At 44.6% G+C, this 12,058-nt stretch overlaps 1 protein-coding gene across 1 annotated transcript; it reads right to left on the reverse strand.

The window, feature by feature from the left end:
• Positions 1-107: 107 nt before the first annotated feature.
• On the reverse strand, positions 108-1,731 carry LOC123590785 (olfactory receptor 9-like). The gene has a single exon (XM_045464264.1). It carries the CDS (start codon positions 1,146-1,148, stop codon positions 108-110), a length of 1,041 nt encoding a protein of 346 aa, XP_045320220.1. The 5' UTR covers positions 1,149-1,731.
• Positions 1,732-12,058: the final 10,327 nt, after the last annotated feature.

A 12,058-nucleotide genomic window follows, 5' to 3' on the forward strand; every position in this document is an offset into this window, starting at 1 on the left:
ACTCACAATGCAGAGCAGGCCAGATCCCTGGGGACCAAGGGTCCTAGCTTCTCCCTCCTCTGAAAACATCCAAGGATCAGGCCCTTATCTTCAATAACTCGAAGGAATCAAGGGCTCCAAAGGTATCTCTTCACAAGCCGCCTCATTGCCCCTGTGACCTCCTTGTTCCTCAGAGTGTAGACAAAAGGGTTGAACACAGGAATGACAACTGTGTAGAAGAGAGCAAGGATCTGGTCCGTGTCCTGAGAGGAGCCTGCCCAAGGCCTCATATATGCAACAGTCCCAGTCCCAAAAAAGAGTATGACCACAAACAGGTGGGAGGAACAGGTAGAGAAGACTTTTCGACGTCCCTGGGATGTTGTGACCCCAAGGAGGGTGGCAAGGATGCAGGCATAGGAGGCTACGATCAGTAAGAAGGGGGTCAAGATAAAGGCTATTGTGAGGGCAAGATTGCCCACTTCGCCCCAGAAGGTGCTGGCACTAGCCAGCCTCAGCACAGGCAGGATGTCACAGAGGAAGTGGTGGATTGTGTTGGCACCACGGAAAGGCAAAGTGAAGATGGAGAGGGAGTGAGTGGTCCCTGTAATGATGCCCATGAGGTAGGAGGCCCCTGCCATGCTCACACAAGCTTCCTGGTTCATCAGAGTGGTATAATGCAGCGGCCGGCAGATGGCAGCGTAGCGGTCATAGGCCATGGCAGTGAGCAAGCAGCATTCAGCAATGCCAAAGAGGGCAAAGAAATACAGCTGGGTGAAGCAGCTGGCAGGTGAGATGGTGGGGCAGGAGGCAAGGAGATCAGCCAGCATCCTAGGCACGACGGTTGTGGTGTAGAGGATTTCCACCGTGGAGAAGTGGCGAAGGAAAAAATACATGGGCAAGTGCAGGGCACGGTCTGCCAGCGTGAGGAGGATGATGAGGGAGTTGCCCAGCAAGGTGACCAGGTAGATGCAAAGCACCCCCCAAAACAGAGGACCCCGAAGGGGACCAAAACCCGAGAACCCCAGCAAAACAAACTCAGTTACTGCTGTGCCATTGCCACTACCCATATCCTCAAGTCCAGACTGGAAGAAGGAGCCGGGCAGGGGCTCATGCAGCACCAGAAGGCAGCCAGGCAAAGGCAAAGGCTCCTGCTGCAGCAGGAAAGGCATGAAATAGTCTACAGGAACATTCCAGTTACCGGGAATGAGATGGGTGAGCACCTGAGCCGGTAGCAATTCCCTCCCAGAAAATCCCTCAGAACAGAAAGAAGACAAAGCAGAGGAATAGAGGGAGAATGGCAGGCCTTCCTTAAGCCTGGGAACTGGAAAGACATCAGGGTGGTCATTCTATTCACTGAGTTCTGGGTTCGAGGAGCAAAGAGCTGGTACAGGTAAAAGAGCTCCCTTTGAGAAAGTCGTGGTGACAATGGGCAGAAAGATGGGTGAGCAGACAGAATAAACAAAGCTAGCAGCAAACTGGAAGAAAAATAGATCAACCATGAGGCAGAGGAAGAACTGGAGTGGGAACAAGAGAAAGAAAGAGAAGGCACAGGATCACAGGCTAAAGAGAGAAGGCACAGGGTGCTTTTACCTACAGATGAGTCCCCACAGCCCTCAGGATGCCTTCCTTGGCAGCACATCAACAGGTGCTCTGTCCCCCCCAAGAGCCAGATTCCCAGAGGATAGGGAGGGAAAATAGGCAACGGAAGCTAAGGAGAGTGTTAGAGTCTTTTCTAGGCTGCAAAAAGTTTATTAAGAATTTCAAATAATTTACGTAAATAGCCCACCTTCAAGGAGGGGAAGGATAACTCCCCACTCCTTAAGTGTGGGCTACATATAGTGACTTTCTGGAAAGAAGGTGACAAAAGAGTAACTTTACAGAGGAGCAACCTGACAAACACCACCTCAACCAAGTGATAATCAGCTTGTCAAATCATGTTGATAGTATGTACCTTTGATCTCTTGTGATGACAATGGCATGTCACTCCTGTGGCCTTTCTCCAGAAACCCATAACTGCAGGCTAATCATAAGAAAAATGTCAGACAATTCTAATAGAGACACATGCTACAAAATATCTGACCAATACTCCTCAAAACTGTCAAGGAAGGTCATCCAAAACAAGGAACATCTGAGAAACTACAGAGTATAACAACTAAATGAAATGTAGTATCCTTGAAAGGGGAAAAAAAAAAAAAAAAAAAAAAGAATATTGGGCCAAAACTAAGGAAATCTGAACAAAGCGTGAATCTTAGTTAATAATAACATATCAGTATTGGTTCACTAATTGTGACTAATGTATCATACTAATATAAGATGTTACTAATAAAGGAAACTGGACACGGAGTATTTTTTTTAATGTTTTATTTATTTTTGAGAGAGAGACAGAGTGTGAACAGGGGAGGGGCAGAGAGAAAGGGAGACAGAATCCAGAGCAGGGTCCAGGCTCTGAGCTGTCAGCACAGAGCCTAATGTGGGGCTCGAACTCAGAAACTGCGAGATCATGACCGGAGCCCAAGTCAGGCATTAAACCAACTGAGCCACCCGGATGCCCCAGACACAGAATACTTGGGAACTAGGTGTACTATCTTTGTAATTTTTCTGTAAGTCTATTCTTAAAAATGTTTATATTTATTTCATTATTTAATGTTTATTTTTGAAAAAGAGAGAGAGACAGAGCATGAGTGGGGGAGGGGCAGAGAGAGAGGGAGACACAGACTCTGAAGCAGGCTCCAGGCTCCCAGATGTCAGCACAGAGCATGATGCAGGGCTTGAACTCACAATCCATGAGATTATGACTTGAGCTGAAGTTGGATGCTTAACCAACTGAGCCACACAGGCACCCCAAAAATGTTTATTTTTAAAAGTTTGTTTTTAAAGGTTAATTTATTTAAAAATTTTTTTTAAATAGAAGTGAATTTATTGACAGAGAAAGGTGTTTACAACATATTATTACATGATAAAAGCAGGGTTAAAAGACCAATAAATTCTTAATATAAAATATATATCAGATAGATAGACAGATGGACACCAAAGTAGTAAATGATAGGCTCTGAATGAAAAAGACGTGGAGTTTGTGTGTGTGTGTGTGTGTGTGTTGTTTACTTTTTTAATATATTTTTGATCCAATGATCATACAGCAGGAAAAAATAATTTCTAAAACATTAAAAGAAAAAGATGAAATTTGTTTTAACATATTTTGATATTTAAAAAAATTTTTTTAATGTTTATTTTTGAGAGACAAAGAGGGACAGAGCATGAACAGGGGAGGGATAGAGAGAGGGAGACACAGAATCCAAGCAGGCTCCAGGCTCTGGGCTGTCAGCACAGAGCCCCATGCGGGGCTCGAACCGTGAGATCATGACCTGAGCAGAAGTCCGACACTCAACCGACTGAGCTATCCAGGCGCCCCTAACATATTTTGATATTTTTAAATGTCTAATTTATTTTCAACCAATGATGGCTACTTACACCTTTGGAAATGTTTTTATTAATAGTTTGATTATGCAATTTGAATTGGTAGTGAGTGTTTCTGAATATTTCAAAAGCTGTGAGTGGAACACTGCGATGGACACTTAGGTTGTTTTCAGATTTATGATGTTCCTACAATTTCCAATTTAAAAGAGTTACAAATAAAAACAGCAGGGGGCGTGGGAAGTCTGGAAAATGACCCCAAAAGGTAGATTTTTTTTTTTTTTTTTCCTGAAGAGTGCACAATTCCCGAGTTTGTTCAAAATGGGATTGCATCGCTCCCCATGTGGTGAATCTCAGAATAGCCACGTTCTGTCTGCACAGGATGGAAGAGCTTCTCAGTTGGTAACCTCCTAGGGAGCTTCTCAGTTGAAATCTGAAATCTGTCCCTGTACTCAAGAGAGCAGGGAGAGTTGAGAGAAAGAGACAGCCACTCTAAGCTGGTAGGTGGCATTTTTAATAAGCAAAGGGAACTTACAGATGAGGCTTGTCTTGGGCGACAGCAAAGCGAATGGATCCCTGCACCTGCCCGCTGCGCCTTAAGAGTTTATAAAGATGCCCTAACTGGGTTTAGTCACGTATTCCGTGCAGGTGTTCTCAACACCACATCACTATCTCAAGGCTATGTCCTTGGAGCAGTCTCTGGGAGTGGGAAAGGCAAGTGGAACCCACATGCCAAGAATAGGAGCAGGGGTGAGAAGCCTGTGATCACCCAGGTGCAGCTGACTGGTCAACGGGTGGTCATGTCTTTTCAATGACCTTCTCCAACGGATCTAGAAAAGCTCATTTGGTTTACCCAAGATCACTCAGTGAATTAAGGGCAGAGCTGAAACCAGTAATACCATGTGTCATTTATAGGGAATGGCATCGTTGCATAAACCACCTCTCTTAATCCTGACACAGTGAGGTTCCATTAACCCCACCCTACAGTTGAGGAATGGGTGAGAGAGATGAAGTGTCTTGTCCAAGGTCACACAGCCTGATAGCAGCAGAGCCAGAATTCAAACATAGTCTATCTGCCTCCAAAGCCAGTGTAACTGAACACTGTAGACCCAGTCTCTGTCTAACCCAAAGCCTATCCCACTTGTCTTTGCAAAGTGTCTGCATCTACATCACAAAAGAAGATGCCTTGGAGACAACTGCTCTAATCTCTTCTTGTTACAAATGAGGAAACAAAGACAGAGAAGGGATAGATAGGATTCTTCCACAGTCACCCAGGGACAGAGCTAGGGCTGAGGCCAGGTTTCTCATCAAATGTTCTCTCTCAGCCTTTGTTTTACCTCCCAATCCACTGCAACTCTGTGTACATGCGTGTGTGTGTGTGTGTGTGTGTGTGTGTGTGTGTGTGTATCTGTGTGGGTGCACATGTGTTCCATGTTTGCGTGCAGGGACCACCCTACTCATAGGAAGAGTAACCATGAAAACCCCAGAGTAATCCCCACCAGTAACAGGAGCTTCTCAAATCAGCACCTTCCCATTTGCAGAGTCTTGAAGTCAATGTCAAGACTTAAGAGTTTAAAGGAAGAAAGGATTCATCAGTGGCATAAGACACCACAAATGGAGCCCTGAGGGGGACTAAGGGTGCTTCAGTGGTGCAATAACTCAGGTATATATAGTTGATCCTTGAACAATTTGGGGGTTAGGAGTGCCAACCCCCACCCCACGGGCAAAAATTCACTTATAACTTTTGATTCCCAAAAACCTTAATTACTGATAGCCCACTGTTGACCAGAAGCCTTACCAGTAACATAAATAGTTGACTAACACCTATTCTGTATGTTACATGTATTATATACTGTATTCTCACGATAAAATAAGCTACAGAAGAGAAAATGTTATTAAGAAAATCATAAGGGAGGGGTGTCTAGGTGGCTCAGTCGATTGAGCATCAGACTTCAGCTCAGGTCATGATCTCATAGTCAGTTGTGGGATTGAGCCCTGTACAAGGCTCCATGCTGGGCATGGAGCCTGCTTGAGATTCTCTCTCCCTCTCCCTCTACCCCTCCCCAACTCGCACACACACATGCACATTCGTGCTCTCTGTCTCAAAAAAAATTAAAGATTAAAATTAAAGAAAATCATAAGGAAAACACATTTATAGTATCATACTTAAAAAAATCTACATATAAGTGGACCCATGAAGTTCAAACCCATCTTGTTCGAGGGTCAACTGTACTTCTCTGAAGTACAGTGTACAAGGCTCAAAAGGACACATGAGGCCACTAGGGGGTCAGACATCCTATAAATAGGCAGAGCTCAAACCATAAGCCCCTTGTTCCCCCAGGAGAAGAAGCCCAGGGAACCAAAATAGGACTTACTTCAACCAAGAAGCTTAGCCTTCTCCATGCTCCTGCTTCAGCACAGAACTCAGGGTCTGAGCCTCCACACAGACCCTGTGGAGGGGGAGCAGGTAAACTGAGACAGCAGCAGAGATGGTAGAAAAAGTAGCACTGGACAGAGAGGAGAAAGCATGGCCACAGCCAAGGGAGGAACATCCCTGATGCCCCTGAGGTGGAGATGCCCCAGCACCAGTGAGCCCGTGCCAGAGCACTCGAGGACAAGATATGAAGCAGTATAGGACAAAGACCACAGGCCCTATGAAGACATGTACCACTGACACAGAAGAGCCACTCCTGCCTCAGGTAGGATGTTTTCCTCCAGGTACATATGTAGGTGAGGTGATTTCCACCAAACCAGATTTCATGTTTCTGGAAAACTCTTGTTAGTTGTTCCTCTGCTGGAGAATCTTTCTCTACCTACTTCTCAAGTTCATATCCTGTCTACCACTCCCGGCCCAGTACAGACCCACCTCCTCCGAGAAGTCTCTCCTGATTCTCCCTCAGAAACCACATCACTCCACAGCTTTCCGTGTAGTATTATCTCAAAACTTGGTAACTTGAAACAACAAATATTTATTATCTCCTGGTTTCTGAGTCAGGAGTGCAGGTGTGAATTAGCTGGGTGTCTGTGGCTCTCACAAGACTGCAATTAAGACTTCAACTGGGCTGCCTCATCTCAGGGCTCCAGTGAGAGAGGGTGTGCTTCCAAACTCACCCACAGGGCTGTTGGCAAGCCTTAGGTGCTTACTGCCTGAGGACCTCAATTCCTTGCTTGTGGGCATCTTCACAGGGCAGCTCACTCTGTGGCAGCTGCCTACCCTCTAGGTGAGGGAGTAAAGGGGAGAGGGAGAAAGGGAGGAAGACCAAAGTCACAGTCTTTTGTTGCCTAATCTCAAAAGTGACATCCCATCACTTCTGCTGTGCACTGTGAGTTAGGAGTGAGTCACTAAGTCTAGCCTGAAAAGATCCAGGGTACAAAAAGACCGTGACTTCAGTTTTTCTCATTCTCTCTCTCTCTTTTGCTCTCTCAGTCTGAGGCAGGAAATCTGCCATGTTGTGAGCTGCCCAGTGGAGAGGTCCACATGGCAAGGGATGACTATCTCCATTTACTCAAGGGAAGGGGGTTACATGAAGGCTCAAGCACCAGGAGGTGAGGGTCGCTGGGGGACAGCTGAGGGGTGGCTACCCCACGTGCAGCTGGTACAGTGGCATTACCTGGGCAGCTCCTGAGCCAAGCACTAGGCTGAGTAATTACTTCAGTTATATCCCATCATCCACCTAGTGAGCCAGGCATTATTATTACCTCTTTACAGATAACATGCTGAGGCTAAGAGAGGTGATGTGTGTGACCTGCCTGAGGTCCCATTAGTCAGTGACCCAGCCAGGATTCAAACCCAAGCTCTGACCCAATCCCATGCCTTTTCTACCTCAACTGCCTGCCACTGCTCACTTTTCAGGTTAGATTCTTGGCTTCACCACCTATGAGCTGTGTGACCTTGGGCACATTGTTTAACCTCTCAGAGACTTGTTTTTCTCATCTGTAAAACAAAGATAATTCGTACCTCTTAGGGTTATTGCAAGAATTTAGTAACATGTTTGAGAAGCGTGTAGCACAATGTCTGGTGTATAATAAAAACCAGCATCATATCACATGAATTGGGGAGATAGAGAAGGGGAGTTTACTGTATCCATTTCCACCCTGGTCTGGGAAGACAACAAAATTTCAAAGCCATTTTTAAAAAGGTACCCAAGACTGGAAAAAGTATGGGATCAAAGGAAAAATGTCTTGAAAGTTATTACTTTAAGTGGAGAGAAGGCCCTCCCTTCACAGCCTTGAGGGCAAGGAGAGGGTTTTCTTGATCACACCCTATGACTTTTCTCAGAACAACATTTTTAGAAATTGATTGGCTGTGGTATCTGGGGTGTGTGTTGACAGGGGGACATGAGGGGAGCCAAGGAGAAGGAAAATGAAAAATATTATGAAAATCGAAGGCGGCTGGAGGCTGTTGGCTGACCCCACAAACGTCAGAAGACAAAACTGGCCTCAAGAGGCAGCTGAAGACATCACAATTAGACCCAAGAAACTAGGCCTTCCCCCTAGAGATCATGAAAGAACACACAAGTCTAGGAAATCCATTTACCCTGAACCCCGGACCTCCTTGACTCTCCTGAGGGCAAGCTTTCCCTTTGTAGAAAAAACTGTTAAGTGAAGATCTCATAGGTGCTTGTTAGCTCCCATGAGATAGAAAGAGAGAGACAGAGAGAGGGGGTGGGGGGGGGAGGGGGAGGGACTGGCCTTTCAAACCCCCTCGGACACTTTTTACTCTAAAAGTCTAGGCAGTAGCTTGCATCCATCTGGGTACATGTATAGAATGATTAACAAATACTTTCTCCCCATGGATACTATGTAAGTTTTAATTAATTCCCACACGTCAGCCATGTCTCTCTGTTTCCCTCAACACTGCTTCCCAGCTTCACAGTCCCCAGGGCCTCTGCCACAGCAATTACCTACTCCAGATGAGCATGTCTCCACAGCACATCAGCAATCGTAATCACACCACAATAACTCCACAATGACTTGTGTCCCTCAACATTTAAAAAAAAAGAAAGAAAAAGTTTACACCCTGGCAATTAATAGAGCACTTCAGCAATTTCCCTTCAGTATCTCATTTGGTTCTCACATTGACCCTAGAGATAAGCTTAACAGGTATCACTAACCTGTTTTAGCAATGGGAAAATTGAGGAGCCACGTGACTGCAAAGTCACTTGTCCAACAAGAGTGCAACCAGGACTAGAAACCTAGAAGCCAAACCCCTGTCACTCGGTCCAGGACACGCTAATGCACCACCTAGTGCTGCCCCACGATCTCTGTCCCACATCGGTTACTTGACCTCTGAAAGCCCAGCTCCTTCCAACACCAAGAGGCCACAGTGTCCCACAGAGCAACCAGAAACAGCTGCCCTCCCCTGAGAGTCCCCTACTTCTTCACACCGTCACCACTTAGCCAGGCTTCTGGAGCACAGACAAGTGCACTCTGGGGAGGTCATTGCTCCCTGCTCCCAGTCCTCACTGTGCCCCTGTAACACTACCACATGCACCAGATAATCCACCTGATTATCTGCCTCCTGCCTCCCATTTCCATCCCAGAGCTACAAAGAAGCTCACAATTACATTTGTTAACTTGCTGTCTTGGTTCTTGTTGCATAGCATCAATAGCTTACCAAGACCTATCAAACACCACAAGATGGCAAAAATTAAATGTGGAAACAAAGAAAAGAAAGAGAAAGAAAAGAAATGTTTTAAAAAGAAAGAGAAAGGTAGGGACATATGATGGAACGAGGAATGAAACTAAAAATCCAAATGTAAGACCCATGCCCTTCCCAAGGGTGGGCCACAAGTTTGGCCTAACCTACCTAGCAGCCAATCCAAAAAGGAAAGTCTGATCGGTTCTAGAGTTCACTGTGTCTGTGAGATAAAACAGAGACAGGCTACTCAGGGAAGCACAATTATTCTAGGAGCCAGGACCAGACAGAAATTTCTCCCAAGGACACTCCTAGAGAGATGACTGTGGCTCACATCCTTGCCATTGCCTTCAGAGTGAATTACCTAGGATGGGTCTTAAAACTGCCCTCAACATAGGGGAGGCCATCACACCACAGGACCTCTGTGACTGTGGAAGAGGTAGCTCTGTCTTGATGGAGCTTGATGCAGGGCAGGTTTCTCAACCTTGGCTGTACTGACAATTGGACCACGATAATTCTTTGTTGCTGGCGAATGTACTATGCATGCACTGGAGGGTTCTTAGCAGCATCCCTGGCATCTACCCACTACATGCCAGAAGCTTCCTCCCCCAAAACTGTGACAAACAAAATGTCTTCAGATAAAGGCAAATGTCCCCTGAGGGACAAAATCATTGAGAACCACAGATCCAACAGTAGAAATCATTGCTTCTAGTTTCTTTTTAATGTGAAGAGGCAAAGAAGGGACCGGTTTTACTATTGTTATTTTTGTAGCTTTATTGAAGTATAATTTATATACCATACAAATTCACTCATTTAAAGTATGTAATTCAGTGTTGCTTTTGTTTGTTTGTTAGTATATATTCACAGGGCTGTATAACCATCACCACCACCTAATTTTAGAACCTTTTCATCATTTCAAAAAGTAACTCCATGCCATGCCTGGGTGGTTCAGTTGGTTGAGTGGCCGACCTCAGCTCAGGTCATGATCTCACAATTCGTGAGTTCGAGCCCCGCGATAGGCTCTGTGCTGACAGCCCAGAGCCTGGAACCTGCTTCTGATTCTTGTCTCCCTCTCTCTGCCCCTCTCCTGCTCATGCTCTGTCTCTTTCTCCCAAAAATAAATAAATGTAAACCAAAAAAAAAAATTTTTTTAAGTAACTCCATACCTTATAGCAGCCACTCCCTATTCTTCTTTTCCCCCCAGCCTCTGAAAGCAAGTAATTTGGTATCTCTCTTATGGATTTGCCTATTACGGACATTTTATATAATAGAATCATACAAAGTGTGGGTTTTTTTGCACCTGGTTTCTTTCATTCAGCATAATTTTTTCAAGTTTTATCCATTACCAGTACTTCTATCCCTTTTATTGCCAGATAATATTCCATTGTGTGGATATATCATATTCTGTCTATCCATTCATCTGTTTATAGACATTGGGTTGTTCATACTTCAGGGCTATTATTGATAATTCTGCTATGAACTTTCATGTACAAACTTTTAGGTGGACATTTGGTTTTAATTCTCTTGGGCATATACCTAAGAATGGAATTGTTGGGTTATACGGTAGCTCTAAGGTTAATATTTTGACGAGTTGCCAGTTTTCCAAAAATAACTGCACCCTTTTATATTCCACCAGCAATAAATGATGCTTCTAATTTTTCCACCTCCAGCACTTGTTAGTTGGTGTATAGTGTGTAGTTCAAGCCTTCTATTTCCTAGTTGATCTTCCTCCTAGTTGTTCTCTCCATTATTGGAAGATAGTACTCCAGAAGATCTCCAGATAGTACTTGTCCAATTGTCTATTTCTGTTCTGCCAGATTTGGATTCCTGTATTTGTTGTTAGGTGGCTCTACTAATACCATGCAAAAAGGGGTTTAAAACAGAAGTTATTACTAGAGATAAAGAAGAACATTTTATAGTGATAGGAGATTCACTCTATAGTGCAGGAAATAATAAAAATTAAGCTGAAATAAGTGATGTAGGAATTTTAAAAAATAGCGAAAATCAACAAAACAAAAGTTGAGTCTTTGAAAGGATCAACAAAACTGACAAACTTTTAGCTAGACTACCAACAAAGAGAATAAAGGTATTAAAATCAGGAATGAAAGAGGGAGACATCACTACTAACCTTACAAAAACAAAAAAGATTATAAGGGAAGGGGCACCGGGGTGTCTTAGTTGGTTGAGCATTGGACTTGTGATTTTGGCTCAAGTCATGATCCCAGGGTCATGGAATGGAGCCCGGAGTCAGGCTCTGTGCTGAGCATGGAGCCTGCTTGGAATTCTCTCTCTCTCTCTCTCTCTCTCTCTCTCTCTCCCTCTCTCCCTCTGCCCCTCCCTCATTCACACACTCTCTCTCTAAAATAAATAAAATTAAAACAAAATTTTTAAGTTATAAGGGAATACTATGTGTCTAGTAAGTCCAATATCTGGTTTTTCCTTAGCGATACTATTTACTGCTCTTTTTTCCCCCTATGGATGGGCCATAATCTCCTGTTTCTTTGCATGTCTCATAATTTTTTGTTGAAAACAGGACATTTTATGTATTTATGTATTTTTTTAATGTTTATTTATTTTTGAGAATGAGAGACAAAGCACGAGTGAGGGAGGGTCAGAGAAAGAGGGAGACACAGAATCCGTAGCAGGCTCCAGGTTCTGAGGTATCAGCACAGAGCCCAATGTGAAACTTGAACTCACGAACCAAACTGTGAGATCATGACCTGAGCCAAAATCAGACACTTAACCAACTGAGCCACTCAGGCGCCCTGATTTGTGCATTTTTTTTTTTTAATTTTTTCAACGTTTATTTATTTTTGGGACAGAGAGAGACAGAGCATGAACGGGGAGGGGCAGAGAGAGAGGGAGACACAGAATCGGAAACAGGCTGCAGGCTCTGAGCCATCAGCCCAGAGCCTGACGCAGGGCTCGAACTCACGGACCGCGAGATCGTGACCTGGCCGAAGTCGGACGCTTAACCGACTGCGCCACCCAGGCGCCCAGTGCATTTTTTTTAAGTAGGCTTCATACCCA

Source organism: Leopardus geoffroyi, chromosome B4, assembly GCF_018350155.1.
Source record: "Leopardus geoffroyi isolate Oge1 chromosome B4, O.geoffroyi_Oge1_pat1.0, whole genome shotgun sequence".
Classification (NCBI taxonomy): Eukaryota; Metazoa; Chordata; class Mammalia; order Carnivora; family Felidae; genus Leopardus; species Leopardus geoffroyi.